Below are 16,477 nucleotides of genomic sequence, written 5' to 3' on the forward strand. Positions count from 1 at the left end.
TTTAAAGATTTTATTTATTTATTTGACAGAGAGAAATCACAAGTAAGCAGAGAGGCAGGCAGAGAGAGAGGAGGAAGCAGGCTCCCTGCTGAGCAGAAAGCCCGATGCGGGGCTCGAACCCAGGACTTGGGATCATGACCTGAGCTGAAGGCAGCGGCTTAACCCACTGAGCCACTCAGGCGCCCCTGGCCAAAATACTTCTACATGAGAAATTGTGGAGTTACCAGATCATTTATTGTACTGGTCCCGTCGGAACTGAGGAATAAACACTGGTACATGCCCATCTCTTAATTAGTGTGTGTTACTGTTAGCCTCTAATGTCCTAACGATCATAGGATTATCCTTTAATAATGACTAAAATGAGAACAAAGAGAAGAGCAGCACAGGCACTTCTAAGCCAAAATGGCACAGAGAATGGAGGTTGGTCACGGGTGAGGGTGCGAGTCCTCAGGGGCTTGATGATCCGCTCTCTCTGGGTCAGGATGGCTCTCCGGGCCCCAGCCCACTTCCCTGGTCCCCGCAGGCGGTACTGGTAAGGCGTGCACGGTCCAAATAAAATTTCCATAGCCAACTTCGGATCCCAGAGGAAGAGTGAGAGCAGGTTGGGTTTCACTCCTATTTCAGAGGCTATCTCATCCATGTAATCCACGTACTGCACTCTGAGTGTGTCATGAGGTTTATTCAGGAATCTGAAATCAGAAGGGGGAAAAAAAATAAACAACCGCAAGTCAGATGACAACCCCCATCCCTCCGAGCACAATTTCTTCTAAACATCGGTGGACTTTGTATGAGGGGATAATCCACGGGAGAAAGAATGAATAGCTATTGAAAATTTCTCAGGGGTTCTTTTTTTTTTTTAAGATTTTATTTATTTATTTGACAGACAGAGGTTACAAGTAGGCAGAGAGAGAGGAAGGGAAGCAGGCTCCCCGCTGAGCAGAGAGCCCGACGCGGGGCTCGATCCCAGGACCCTGGGATCATGACCTCAGCCAAAGGCAGAGGCTTTAATCCACTGAGCCACCCAGGTGCCCCAACATTACAAGAATTTTAAACACAATTCCGAAGTTTCCACACTGGATTATTCTGTATCCATTCTTCCCACACATACTCCATACATTTATGTTATGCTCAATTAAGAAGAAATGAAATTGATACTTGAGATCTCATCTAGGCAAATACACTCAGATTCTATGATGAGAAAAATACAGAGCAAACCTTTCCACTTAAACGCTCTCAACTGACTTTCACCAAGAAGCAAGTTTCTTACTCTTTTTCATTTTTTTTCCTCTTCTTTCTTATGTCATCCATCATGCCCCTCATCGAAGGTAATTTGTTCAACCCTAGGAAAGAAAGAAGATGAAGTTCCACAAGAAATGAATACCCTGAGAATCTGTTTGGCAGAAAATATCATGAATGAGTTAGTACAAGACTAGGGGAGATGGATCCCAGGAGTTACTCTGGAATGCCCTCCATTCATTGTTTAATCAGGCATTCAATGCAAAGGCATGTCCTTTAATGAGTTTGCATGTTGACTAGTGGAGACCTCAAAGCTCACAATGAAGGATGGACTGAAGGGAGCTGCACCCAACTGACAAGACACAAAGTAATGTGTGTGTGTAGTCCCTTTACCGGAATATTCACGCTGGGTGTCCTTTAAATAGTGAGTTACACTTGTTGATTTATGTTATGAATTCCTTTACAAATATATATTGTATCTACTAATAGTGACTCACTGTCTACTGATTGTTGTCATTAGACAGAGAATTCATCTTAATTTTCCATCTTAACTCATGGAAGTCACCTTCTTATAATTCTCCTTCACTTCTTTGATGAGTGACATCCTATATTTTGAGAAATACAGAATGTTCCAGAAAATATGGGGGAATTTTTAAAGGAGAAACAAACAAATAAGCAGAAGTATACAATGTGATTGACATCATTTCATAAAGTTAGCTTTCATTAAGTTAGGTTTCTTGTTTTTCCTTGTTTTTTTTTTTTTTTAAAGATTTCATTTTTAAGCAATCTCTACACCCAACATGGGGCTTGAACTCACTACTCTGAGATCAAAAGTTGCATGCTCCAGTGACAGAACTAGCCGGGCACCCCCATAAAGGTAGGGTTTGAATCTGTCTTCATCAATTCATTCTCAACCTTAGAATTAATGATATAATAAATAATAATAGTAGTTATAACAGCAGTGGCTAATCTTTCATTCAATATTTATTGAATGTACATAAAAGTCAGGGTGTTTATTATTCACTTTTACCACCCTGCAAAGTATATGTAAATATTCCCATTTTTATAAATGAGGAAACTGTGGAGGTCAGGGAACATGACAAGATCATGCAGCCAGTACATGGAGGGGCTGAGTTTTAAGCCTGGGTTTATCAAAGGTCTTTATTTCCTGTCTATACTCTGGGTTGAGATCTTTCTTCTACTGCCCTCACTTCCTATACTATATACCGTCCTGAAGTGCTCTAAAGAATTCTTTGCCAACTAGTGGTCACTGGTTGATATGTAAAGTCGTGGTTTTTAAATCTTCATTCTTTTTTAAAGATTTTATTTATTTATTTGACAGACAGAGATCACAAGTAGGCAGAGAGGCAGCCAGAGAGAGAGGGAAGCAGGCTCCCTGCTGAGCAGAGAGCCCAATGTGGGACTCGATTCCGGGACCCTGAGACCATGACCTGAGCCGAAGGCAGAGGCTTAACCCACTGAGCCACCCAGGGGCCCTAAATCTTCATTTCCATACAGGAATCCTGAAAGTTAAATAGCGATCAAATCCCAAAGTAACAAATCTCAAGTGGCACAATTTCAGATACTGTACAGGTTAACCTCAAACTAGGTTTTGCAGCAGAAGAGCTTTGCAATGCCTCTGAAATCACACTGTCTGGTTTGCCATCTTTTCTAAACATGCATAAGGTAAGCACATACCCTTGAATACACGGACAGCCCAACGGCTCTGGAGCTCTGATGTGGGAATGGTGGCTCCCACTGGCTGGAGAATGCCAATGAAAGCCAGGGTTGGTTTCTCCAGTTGAGGAGGGAAGACAAATTTAAACATGGAGCGCTGGCTGTCCAGTACTGTTGGATTATTTTCCAAAAAGGGGAAAGAGAAAGTATATCCCATGGCAAAAATAACAACATCGAGGTCCTCTTCTGTGCCATCTTCAAAGATGGCAGACGTCTCTGTGAACTCTCTAACATTTGGCTTTATCAGAACTCTTCCAGATATAATGTGATTGGGTAGATCATCACTGAAAGTAAGTCGATGGCTCAGAAATCTGAAGAATAAAAATTGAAATCCAGGAAAATTAATATGTCTTTTTGGAAAGGTGTTGAGCTCAGAAAATACTTTAAATATTTTTTTAGTTGACTAAGAAAAAAAAAAGACCGACATTTTTGTTTTGTAAAATATTTCCTTGACTCCATACTTTCTTGGAATTTTTACTGAATAAACATTTTGTACTTATTAGAATGCCAATAACATTTATTTAATGCTTACTATAAGCAAAGAGAAGATTTTGAAATGTGTTATGTAAGTTTATACCGGTGATCACATTAATATCTCACTTCTTTAAGCAATTTTTTGGGGGAGAGATTTTTAAAAGCAGTTGGTGGAAGTGTTCATGCTAGAATAGCGAAATCAGATCATATTCCGATTTCCATTTATTTTGAGAACCTACATACCATTTTTATAAATTTTGATGACATTATTTAATACCATTAGTAGTTTCCCCGCTTCCACCCTGACTCCCTACCATTTCTCCTCCACTCAAGAGCAGGAGTGATCCTTTTAAAATCCTGACAAGTTTCTATGTCACTAAAAATGAAATCCAAAACTATGTCCATGCTGTAGCCCTAAAAATCTCTCTGGGGGCACCTGGGTGGCTCAGTTGATGGAGTTCTGACTCTGGATTTCAGCTAATGTTATGGTCTCAGGTCATGGTCATGAGATCCAGCCCCACCTTGGGCTGTGCGCTTGGTGGAGAGTGTGCTTGGAATTCTCTCTCTCCCTGGGCTCTTCCCTGGCTCGTGCTCTGCCTCTCAAATAAATAAATAAACCTTAAAGTAAAAAATAAAAATCCCTCTGTGACCTGGCCCCTGCCTATGTCTCTGAACTTATTTCCTACCACTTCCCCTCTCCCAGTGGTCTCACTGGGTTCCTTGCTCTTCCTTGAATAAATCATGTTCATTCTGGCCTTTGAAGTTGGTGCTTCTTCTGCCTAGAATGTGATTCTCATCTCAGATGTTCTCTCAGGACTCACCTCCTCACTTCCTTTAGGTTCCCATTCAAAGGCTTTCTCATCATATAAGCATTCCAGAGACACTCCATCTAAAAAAAGATTCCTCTCCCCAACTTTGCTTGCTGTTTCTTCATACCACGTATCACTCCATGTAATTGCATTATGTTTTGACCAGTTGGTTTCTCCCATACTAGAAAGGTAGCCCAGCAAGAGCTAGGACACTGCCTGGCCTTGTCCTTCTACTCCCAGTATCCAGATACCTACTTGATCATAGTAGGAACTCAGAAATATTTATTAAGTTTATGTAGGTTGTACGCATAGTCAATTTTATGTGCTTCCACATTTATACCTCGCAACAGATAGATAGATATATAGATAAATAGGGATTACATTTTGCCAACATAAAAAAAAAGAAAATATTTAACTATACCAGAGTTAAAAGGCAGAGGCAAAATTACTTCTTTTAAAATCCTCGAACAAGGGCACCCTGGTGGCTCAGTCGGTTGGGTGTCTGCCTTTGGCTCAGGTCACGATACCAGGGTCCTGGGATGGAGCCCTGCACTGGGCTTCCTTCTCAGCTGGGAGTCTGCTTCTCCTCTCCCTCTGCCCCTCCCTACTGCTCATGCTCTCTCCTTCATGTGCTTGCTATCTCTCTCTCTCAAATAAATTTTTAAAAAGTTTTTAAAAAATCATAGACATTTCTTTTTCCATTCATCTGTTGATGGACTCTTCATCTCACAAAACAAACTGAGGGTTGATGGGGGGAGGGGGGGTTGAGGGGTGGGGTTAAGGACATTGGGGAGGGTATGTGCTAAGGTGAGTGCTGTGAAGTGTGTAAACCTGGCGATTCACAGACCTGTACCCCTGGGGATAAAGATGTATTATATGTTTATAAAAAATAAAATTAAATTTAAAAAAATCATAGACATACCTGTATTGAGGGAGCAAACCATAAACATCATGGTTAAATCGAGCGTTTAATTTATTCTCTGCCCATCTGTTGATTAAGAATGTAGGGCAACATTTGTTGAGGACAGCCTTAAAACGAGTGAAGAGAATAGTGTCCACAGGCATTCCATAATCCCAGACCCGGTTGCAAATCCATGCACCCCGCCTTGTGCTGAGAAACACCTAGGAGAGAATGCAAATGAATGAGAAACAGATGCCTCACAATGTAAGACTTTCCTTTCCCAGTTTTTCTGATGTCTCTCATTTGGCTCATGAGAAATGGATAACAACTATATTGACTTGTTCTCAAAGGCAGATAGACCAGGCAATAGATACAGGCAAACACACTTATACAAATGGACACATCTTGGTTGTCATAGTCCCAGAGAGCTCTCCATGACATCCTCTGGATCTCACTCACTATCCTTCCAGTGCTTTCTCCAAAGCAGTGTTTAAAGCCTGCCATCTCTTACATTGCAAATTCTGGACAAACACAAGGATGCAAGAAGGCTAGCGATCAACACACTCCCACACACCGTCCACCTGCTAATTATGATATTACAGAATTTAGAATACTTAGTTAATAGGTATCCCTTGAAATTTAAGTATGGAAGGAATCACAGTAGGGAGATGTATCATGTGTCATGTCAGTGAAAAATAAAGGGATTTAGAGTGGTTTTCTGGTAGTGTTCACATTTGTAACCAGTGGCAGAGCTGGTGAAGCCTACACGTTCTGGTAAAAATAAACCATATTATGGTCACTAAAGTTTGAAATTTTTATTTTTATTCCATTCTCATTTTTTAAATGTATTGCCAAGATGTCCACTGAGAAAACAAGTGTGAGGAGGTAATTAACAATCAGGATTGAAGCAGTGTATGGGTACACCTGACATATTTCATGCAATGTTAATATCTCAGAGGGCTCTGGGCAGGGTGCATCTCGAGAAAGAAAATTGTAGGAACCAAACCTGTGAAGCTACGTGACTGAGCTCAACCGCCAGATCAGCTCCCGAATTTCCAATGCCGACCACAGTGATTTTCTTCCCCCGAAATCTCTCTGGACTCTTAAATTCCCAACTGTGAATATATTGACCTTTGAACCTCTTGATTCCTGTGGGCAAGAAAGTATTGCTCAAGGCTTGGTCATTATTTCACATTATTTTTAAAAGATTATTATTGAACTCAAAGTCCATCCTACTTCTCCTTTGCTGTTCTGCAAATGCTGGGCTGTGGACTGTGTCTGCCCATCATCAGACAGAATAAATCCTCATACAGTTTTGTTCTATACCTCAAGTTCTATGCTTAAACTCAGACATCTAATGCCTGCCTTCTTTTTACTTTACTTACGTTCTTTACTCACTTACCTTTTTACCTACTTAACCCTGCCAAACCTTCAAAGAAGAGTTTGTCTCCCATTTAAGTAGTACATCTTCCTCATCCTTCATCCTTGTCATTTACAACTGCTGCTTTGGACCCACTTTCCTGTCTTGCTTTTCCAACTCAAGCATCATCCTTGTCTGCATGTTTTCATCTCTTCCTGGGCCAAGTACCCTCTTCCTACCAGCACTATTCACTCTGATCTCCAATGGGGGACAAATGCTCCACCATCACCCACCAGGATCTGAAACTAAGAGAATGTAGGAACTTCGTATTTTTGCCTAAAAATATGCTCTGACTTAAACAGAAACCTTGTATGCCAAAGTCATAAAAGCTGGTTGATTTTGCAGCACTTCATCCGTTAAACAGCACTGGGGTCTGGACATAAGGGCTTCATTTGCTCCTCTTGTGATGCTGAACAGCTCTAGTCCCTCTTGACTGAGGGTCAGTCCTTGCCCTGTTCCTTTCTCCCTACAGAATCTGATCCCAAACTCCAGGTTTCTTTAGGAAGCAGTTGATCCTGGCATGCTCCTGGCATGGATCTAATTGTTCCCAAACTCCATCTTTGCAAGTTCAATAGTCATCAAATTTCTCAGTGGGGTTATTTTAGTATTTCCCCCTCCCCTTGATCCCACTGCAATTCCTCTCATTTCTTGAAGACAACCCTTTTTTCTCATTTTTACGAAACAACAAAGATCTTAAGGGAGTGTCTCAACACCTACAAGTTACTGTGTGTTCATCCATCCTTCCTCTGTCATCCTTCCTCTGTCTCCTTTCCCCAGAAGGAATTATTTCTCTTCTATTCCAAAATGAACCCTTCGCCCTGTGGTTAAAATGCGGGGCGGGGGTGGGAGGGTTAGGTCAAACAAATATAGGAACAGATCTCAGCTTTTTTTCTACTAGTGACATTTGCAATACGTAAAATGGAAATGGTTTCACTTAGCTCATAGAAATGGTATAAAGATCCCTTAAAATGTTCCTGTATAGTACTTGAGAAATAGGTTTAATGTTCTTCTTTCAGTATCTTTAATTGCAGCCCACCCTCTCCCATTTTTAATGAACATCTCTTCAACCTTATTACCTTGTTACCTCCTCAGCTTCCTCCCTCATAGAGGCAGAATCAGCCCTTCCTGGAGTCTTGCCTGTCTCCGGAAACAGCAACTCAGTTGCTCCGACCAACAACATTGAGAGTTATCCTCCACGCCTCTCTGTTACACTTCACATCTTGTCCATCTGCAAATTCTATCATCTCTATGTTCACATCTACTCAGGATCTGAGCACTTCATTATATCTTCACTGCGCCCCCCCCCCCCCACCGCAACCCCTGTCCCCGTTCCAACCTACTATCTTTTCTCATCTGCATTTGTGCAAGAGCCTCCCCCTGGTTTCCCCACTTCTACCTTTACCACTCGTTCCCTGGCTCTTCCGGACACTGCTGTTGAGCAGATTAGAGCCTGCCTCTCCTCTCTGTGGAAGCTCCTACACCTCTTACCTCACTCAGAGGCAAAGCCAGAGTGAAAACCATGGCTCACTGTTCACTCTCTGACATCATCTCCTTCCCACCCCTTCCGCTCCCACGACACGCGACCTGTGAGGCTCACTTCCACATCGAGGCCCTTTTACCTGCTTTTCCTTCTGTTTGGTGTGCTTTCTCCCCCTACCTGCCTCACTCTCTCAATTCCTTTGGGCATTTGCTCAAATGTCCCTTTCTCATGGAAACCTTCCCTGGCCACTTTATCCGATCTTGCATTGCAACCCCCATCCCTAAAAACCCCCCACCTTTTCCACAGTCATTGTCTGCCACACGTTTATCCCATTTTTTGGTCTGTGTCCATCTCCTGCATGTGCACTCCACAGACACAGAGGTTTTGCCCGTTTTGTTCTCTACTGAGCCTCTGGACGATTGGTGTTGGATGGGTATTTCTTGACTGAAGGTTGAATGAATGAATACAGGAATATTTAAATTTCTAACTAACTAACGAACTAATAGATTTCTCTTGACCAATTTTAACCTCTCTTTCTTCTCAAACACTGGGAACCAGACACTCATGATGATGGAAGTGGGGGGAGTCTAGAATTTCCCGAGAGCTCCAAAGGAGTCTCAAGTTCAGTCCTTTCTGAGAAGAAGACCAAGTGTAGATCCTGATGAACAGGGAGATGCTGGGCAGGTGGATCATTCCCACACCATTCCTTATATGCAAGGTGCTTAAGCTTCCAGATAGTAAAGAATAGCATGGTAGTAGTTTCTAAGACGAGTTTGTGGCTATTTATAGTCATTATGTTATGCATATATGTACACATCCAGAAATAAAGCTAAATCTTAATATATTTTCTGTTGCTTTGATCCTACTATTTACTTGAAACTATTTTTTAAAAATTCTCATTTGTTTATTTGAGTCACCTCTAACCCAATGTGGAGCTCAAACTCATGACCCCAAGATCAAGAGTCCCATGCTCTTCCAACTGAGCCAGCCAGGTGATCCGTGTTTACTCCAAACTGTTACCAACACAAAGCAACTCCCACATTTTGCTTTCCAGATGTGGAATGATGTAGCACTTTTCTCCTAAAATAGCCCAGGACTCATGGTAATAGTGTATTAGTAATTTTAATTTTTTTAAAAGATTTTATTTATTTGTTTGACAGACAGAGATCACTAGTAGGTAGAGAGGCAGGCAGAGAGAGAGGGGAAGCAGGCTCCCTGCTGAGCAGAGAGCCTGATGCGGGGCTCGATCCCAGGACCCTGGGATCACAACCTGAGCCAAAGGCAGAGGCTTCAACCCACTGAGCCACCCATGCGCCCCAGTAATTCTAATTTCAATTTTATAACATTATGTATTATTTGAATGGACCTGGAAAGAGCATGCATTGCTTTACAATCAGAAAAAATAATATTGATTTTGAAAATAAGGTGACTTTCAGAGTTATAAACTTTCTTCAAAAATAACAATAAGCAGCAATGATAAAACTCCACATCACCAGTGCCTGAGCATTCAGTATGACATGACATACCTGGAAAGTTCTGGAGTGGCAAGAAGGGGTCGGAGTAAAGGCCAGTGCACACCATAATCCCATCAAAGACATAGGATTCCTGCTTCCCTTCGGCCTCGACTATGACGTCCCACTGTCCCGTGCAAGAGAAGTCGGAGCACCTCCTCACACTGCGCACCTTCGACTAGGGATGAGACAGAGTTGGACTTGTGGCCTTTCTTCCCGGTTGCCTTCTATCCCAGAGCTTTGGGCCTCATTGAGTAACATTGGTTATAACTACTCTCCTTTGGGGTTTCCTGAAACAGTTTCTTTGAAGCTGGCTTCCCTACCAAGGCTTTCTTTTTTAAGTAGAGATGGAGGCCAGTGTGTCCCTGGCCGTGACCCTAAATGTAGTTGGAGGAAAGTCAACACCAGGTGCGTAGTCTCGCATTTCAACCAATCTGTCAGACTTTCTCCTGGAGGAAGTGAGGTGGGAAGGTCTTGCTAACTGCTCTGGACTCGTAGACCTAAGCTCCCAGACTGATCGGGTGTGCCTTACTGCCCTTCACTCTGGTCTGGCCCTTGACTCTCCCACAAGACTCCCTGCCCCACTTACCAGAAACCGGATGTGCTTTAGTAGGTGAAAGTGTTGCACGTACATCCTGAGGTACTCCATGATTCTGGAGTTGTGCAAGTAGTTGGGGAAGTGATCAGGGAACGGGTAATCACTGTAGGTCATCATCTCCTTCGAAGTGTTGCTGGTGGCAGATTCATAGATGCTTGGTCTGCCACTCTCAGCCTTCTCCTATCGAGAAAAAAAGGACATTCCCTGTCTTTTAGAACACAAGAGTAACAGTTAAAAAATTCATTCCTTTGTCAAATTATGAGGCTCCTGGGATGAATTCCTTCAAAGAAAGTAAAGTTGCTTTTCCAGTACCTTCACTAAGAGATAAGATACCTTGTCATAAATGGTTTAAAGGAACAAAGAATTTTGTGGGGCAACAAAAAGAAAAATATGAAAAGATGGAAAGAACACAAAAAGGACATGAGAAGAAAAACGTGTTTAGAATACTAGAGAGTGAAAATAAACAGAGGAGGATGGGGCTTTCTCTCTGCCGACAGAGCTCCATGGAATGAGTCCTGGCCAGAGGGCATCGGAGATGTCCCTGTTGTTTGTAGTGACTGGTAGAGAGCCTTAGTATATGAGGCTTTCTTTTTTCATTTCCTGTTTTTACTGGCGATTTTTTCTAATTACAAAAGCAGCACATGTTTATTATAATTTTGTAGGAAATCACAGAGATGAATCTCATTCTTGATCACTTTATTATTTATTTATTAATTAAAAAAGATTTTATTTATTTCTTTGAGAGAGAGAGCATGAGCAGGGTAGAGAGGCAGAGGGAGAAGCAGACTCCCTGCCAAGCAGGGAGCCTGACATGAGGCTGGATCCCAGGACCCTGAGATCATGACCTGAGCTGAAGGCAGATGCTTAACCGACTGAGCACCCCAGGTGTCCTTTGATGATCACTTTAAATGTTTTGATATATATCCTTCTGGTTTCAGTCTCTCTGTCTAGTTTCAGTCTCTCTGTATTATCTACTTATCTATATGCATACAGATAGGAGATAGTATTTTAGCACTTTACAATGTCATGGTTTATAATTATATTATATAAATAACTATATTACATTTTATAATTATATAGTATATAATGGTATAATATTTAATAATATATAAAATGTACTATATAATAGTATAGAATTATATATAATCATATCTATTACCTAATTCAATCCTGTGAAGCACTTTATTGTCCTCATTGTGCAGGTTATAATAGGAATCCATACAACACACTCTATCTGTTATGTGCGTTAGCAGCCATTTCTGAGTTTTCTTTTTTTTTTTAAGATTTTATCTATTTTTTATTTATTTGACAGACAGAGAGATCACAAGTAGGCAGAGAGAGAGGGGGAAGCAGGCTCCCTGCTGAGCAGAGAGCCTGATGCGGGGCTCGATCCCAGGACCCTGAGATCATGATCTGAGCGGAAGGCAGAGGCTTAACCCACTGAGCCACCCAAGTGCCCCAATTTCTGAGTTTTCTTAAAACTAGGGCTAGAGGGGCACCTGGGTGGCTCTTTCAAGCAGGGGGCCTGCTTCTCCCTCTCCCACTCCCCCTGCCTATGTTCCCTCTCTGTCTCTCTCTGTCAAATAAATAAATAAAATCTTAAAAAATAAAAATAAAAACCAACCAACCAAACAAAAACCAAGGCTAGATACCTAAGTAATTTAAGGCTAAGAAAAAAAAAATACACCATCCCTTAAAATATGTTGTTTTCTCTTAGAAGAATTCGTTAGAATCCAAAATATAATCATCTTAATATATGTACACAGAAAACACAGTTGGGGAAGAGATTAATTTTTTTCTGTATCTTTTGTATATTATCAGTGACATAAAGAATCAGTAATGCAGGTATTCTGAATATTCTAAACTTGAAGCCAGGAAATATGGAATTTAATTCCTGCTAAAGTATATCAAGTTTTTTTTTAAGATTTTATTTATTTAAAAAAAAGATTTTATTTATTTATTTGACAGAGAGAGGTCATAAGTAGGCAAAGAGGCAGGCAGAGAGAGAGGAGGAAGCAGGCTCCCAGCCAAGCTGAGAGCCCGACGCCGGGCTCGATCCCAGGACTCTGGGATCATGACCCAAGCAGAAGGCAGAGACCTTAACCCACTGAGCCACCCAGGCGCCCCTAAAGTATATCAAGTTTAAGAACAGATCAAAGTATGTGTTTTCTTCTTCAAAATGAAGAGTGCTGTTTAATAAAGGTCATGGTATTTATTTAAGCACTCATATATAAAAACATCCATCCTGATAAGGATAGTTTCTGCAAATATGTGCAACATTTTTTTCTAAATGAAAACTTAAAAAATGAACATCACTAGTGAAATCAGGTGATGCGATGTGGTATTTTGTGACATTTTGATTTGGTCCTTGAGATATTTCGTTTCCTGGCTTGGATAGGGAACCTGACATCAGGTCACTTCTTTGAATCTACTTCTTCACCTGGCAAATCCTACCTCACACCCAATAATGCACATAAATGCACAGGGTGCTTGGGACATCAGGCTCGGAGGTTGGTGAGGCTTTCCTAGAGACACGTCTGCATTGGTCAAGGTCCTACCAGAAACATGGAAACTACTCTCAGTCATTGAAACTGGGAAGGTAATGCAGGGAATTGTTCATAGAAAAAAATTAAAAACCCTGAAAAAACGACCAGGTGTTGGTGCGGTACCCAGAGATTAGCAAAAGCAGGCAGGCATCACCACCGGTAGGCAGGATCTAGGCAGTTGAGAGCTGGTATATTGCTACCTTCCTCCCCCACCCCTCACAGCAACGTTAGGGGCCATGTGGTCTGGGGCATAACACTGTTGGAGAAGGGCCCTTAATCACACCAGACTTTAAGGCAGGACAGAAACCCTTACTGAGCTAAGCTCTTGAGATTTCAGAGTTTGTCTGTGGGACAGTTAGTGTTAGCTGCCCTTACTAATACATATGTTATTAGGCCGAAGATAAATAATCAAGTATGAGCATATATGTGATACGTGAAGTCAAGGGTGATAAGGAAGAATCCTAAGGGACTTGCAAAAAGTAAAAGACCTGAGGATTGAGAACAGAACCACAATCAGTCACATTTAGAGGCCAAGTAGAAAAATATTGAGGAAGAAAAGCAGAGAAGAAAAGAGAGTGAAATTACAGAAGCCAGGGACAATTTGTTTTAAAAGGCATTGGTTTTTGACATTTTTATTTTATTTTATTTTATTTTATTTTATTTTATTTTATTTTATTTTTTATTTTTAAAAGATTTTATTTATTTATTTGAAGAGAGAGACACTGCAAGAGAGGGAACACAAGGAGGGGGAGTGGGAGAAGGAGAAGCAGGCTTCCCGCCGAGCAGGGAGCCCGATGCGGGGCTTGATCCCAGGACCCCAGGATCATGACCTGAGCTAAAGGCAGATGCTTACTGACTGAGTCACTCAGGTGCCGGGTTTTTGACATTTTTAGATCCCCAGAAAGCAAGAAAATTTACCACAGGAAGTTCATCTGATTTGACACTGTGGATTGGTTACAACAGTGAGAGCAGCTTTCTGGAAACACTGGTATGCCCATCAGGTAACAATGGCGGAGACATGACCCAGGGGTGAGACAATGCCGAGTAAGCACATGCTTTTCCTTCAGGAAGCCAGACTCTGGAAGGAGGAAGGACTGCTGGAGTATCATCCTTGGGGGAAGGAAGGATTATGATTCAAAGTATAGTTACAGGCACTAATAAAAATAATACTTATTAGGCTAATAGTTGAGGATAAGTTACTGCTGAATCTTTGCATTCCTATTTCCTGGATATGGAAAAGATGTCATCACACATACGGAAACACAGTGTATTCAAACTTACCTCGTATCTCCACAGTCCTCCAATATCGTCACTTCCCTCAAAACAGGTGGGCTCCAGTCCCTCCTCCAGACAGGTCTTAATGGCGCCCAATCCACTGACCCCAGCACCAATCACTGCAATTCTTTTTCTTGGCATTGTGTCTTGTATCAGGGAATTTATTAGTAGAAAATCAGATTTTTATTGTCATGTAATTTTTTTCTATAGTGCAAGATCATTTCCCCCCTAAAATTGCTAGCTAATGCCTTTAAGAAATGTCCTACTCAGTGTTGTTATCCAATTCAAAGTCTCTCTCAGTGACAGAAGACCCTACTTCACACCAGACTTTCTTTTCCAAGTACAAAGTAGATTGCTTTAAAAATATATATATATATATTTGACTGCTGAAGTTATACACACACACACCTTTCCATACATAGATTTTACCCAAACTGACTTTTAATGCCTTCTGCTAGTACTATCTGCTTGCCGAAACACTCATATTGGGTATCCACAGAGTTTACTTTTGATTTAGGCCAGAGAATTCCTACTTTTCCCTGGGATTGGGTTGGAAGTGGCAGGGGGGAGGGGGAAGATAACTCCAACAGAACATTTCATCAAGTAGCTCTCACTCATCACCCTCTTCTGGGGGAGAGCGCAAGCTACCCGTGTAAATGGTCTTTAGAAAAGCACACCAACTGCCTTCATACCAAAGATGCATCTTCTGCCATTCACTCATTCAGGAAACATTTACCGTACCTGCTGTGTGACAGATACTACTTTCGTTGAGCCAATACAGCAGCGAACAGATCTGACACCGTTCCCTGAAAACAGGTGGATAAAAAAGAAGTAAATAGGTAGTAAGAGGAGGATGATGGAGAAAAAGGAAGCAGGGTATTGTTTTCTATAACACGGTCAAGGAAGGGCTCCCTGATGACATTGAAGCAGGAAGTGAGAGACCAAGTCTATTTCTGAAAGAGAATTCCAAGCAGAAGAGTCTGAGGCAGAAACACACTGGGCACTTTTAAAGAAAAGCAAGGGGAGATTTGTGAATGGGTGCCAAAAGGGTAGAGGGCATAATGAGGTCAGAGAGGAAGCATTTGCCGCCAGTGTCAGAGTCAGAATCAGTCTCAGAGGTCAGAGCAGGCAACGCACTTTCTCAAAGGAGGGAGCAAAGGAAATACACAGACAATACCAACAGGTACTGAGATGCCACTTATCACCAAGTGCCTCTGAAGACACTATCCTCCTCACCCTATCTGCTCTACGAGATTGTTTCATCGTCTTCTGTTCAGCTGAACCATGAAGAAACAGAGTCCTTCCATCCTTTTCTTTTCTTTTTTTTAGGAAATAGAGTTTTCTTGGGGCACCTGGGTGACTCTGTGGGTTAAGAGTCTACCTTCGGCTCAGGCCATGATCCCAGGGTTCCAGGATCAAGCCCCACATTGGGCTCTCTGCCCCTCCCCTGACTCATGCTTTCTCTCTCTGTCAAATAAACAAATAAATAAAACCTCTACTAAAAAACAAAGGAAATAGAGTTTTCTCTTTTTTTTCTAAAAATTTTATTTTATTATTTACTTGACAGAGAGAGATCACAAGTAGGCAGAGAAGCAGGCAAAGAGAGAGGGGGAAGCAGGCTCCCCGCTGAGCAGAGATTCCCCCCGATGTGGGGCTTGATCCCAGGACCCTGAGATCCCAGGATCTGAGCCGAAGGCAGAGGCTTTAACCCACTGAGCCACCCAGGTGCCCCAAGAAATAGAATTTTCTCAAGAGAGGCCTCCTTCACTATCATCTGGCAATTTTCTCCCTCTACCTTTGCTCTTTATTCTGAATTTTTTCTGAAGGAGAAACTGAATGGAATTCTGTACTGCATTTTAGCAAGTTTATGTTATAGTGGATTAAGGCAGCTATTAAAATATGAGACTACTTTTTTAGTCTGGAGTTCCTTGGTAAATTCTTTTAAATTAAGGCTTATTAACATAACCCCGTACCACTGATGTGTTGCTACTGCTTGAAAATGTATCCAGAGGCTATGGGCAATGAGTTTACCCAATGACAGCAGCAAATACCCAAATAATCCCCCTGAGTACAGCAGTTAATGAGTAGGTTTTCCAAGCACTTTGCAGGACTATAATATCCGCCAACACCCTGGGTCACAAAGTAGCAGAATGAGTGCATAGTAACAAAGAAATCACTATCGACAGAAAATACAGGGATAACGAATATTGCATTTATTAATTTGAAATGTTGCACTTGTTAATCCAAAATGTAGATCCAAATACACAGTGCCCATTTTTAAATGCCAAGGCTATTACGTTTCACTGGGATATGTGCATTTGTTTGACAAATCACCTCTCAAATGTCAAAAATATAGAGTCAAGTATTTCTCTCCTAGGTATTTAAATTCCCTGGCTGTTGAAATAAAAGGCTATTAGCACATGCAATCTGTGTTTAGTGTGTCGTGGGTGCACCCTTGATCATTTATACCCCCTTACACTTCCAGCAGCT

At 41.6% G+C, this 16,477-nt stretch overlaps 1 protein-coding gene across 1 annotated transcript; it reads right to left on the reverse strand.

Moving 5' to 3' along the window:
* Positions 1-222: 222 nt before the first annotated feature.
* LOC125086188 (flavin-containing monooxygenase 5-like) lies at positions 223-14,128 on the reverse strand. Its single transcript, XM_047705375.1, has 8 exons — positions 13,994-14,128; positions 10,158-10,346; positions 9,584-9,746; positions 6,164-6,306; positions 5,179-5,378; positions 2,935-3,284; positions 1,268-1,340; positions 223-689 (listed from the first exon to the last, which is right to left on the reverse strand). The coding sequence occupies exons 1-8, from the start codon at positions 14,126-14,128 to the stop codon at positions 338-340; spliced, it is 1,605 nt and encodes a 534-aa protein (XP_047561331.1). The 3' UTR covers positions 223-337.
* Between the last annotated feature and the right edge of the window lie 2,349 nt (positions 14,129-16,477).

The sequence above is a fragment of the Lutra lutra genome, chromosome 15 (assembly GCF_902655055.1).
Source record: "Lutra lutra chromosome 15, mLutLut1.2, whole genome shotgun sequence".
NCBI classification, from domain to species: Eukaryota; Metazoa; Chordata; class Mammalia; order Carnivora; family Mustelidae; genus Lutra; species Lutra lutra.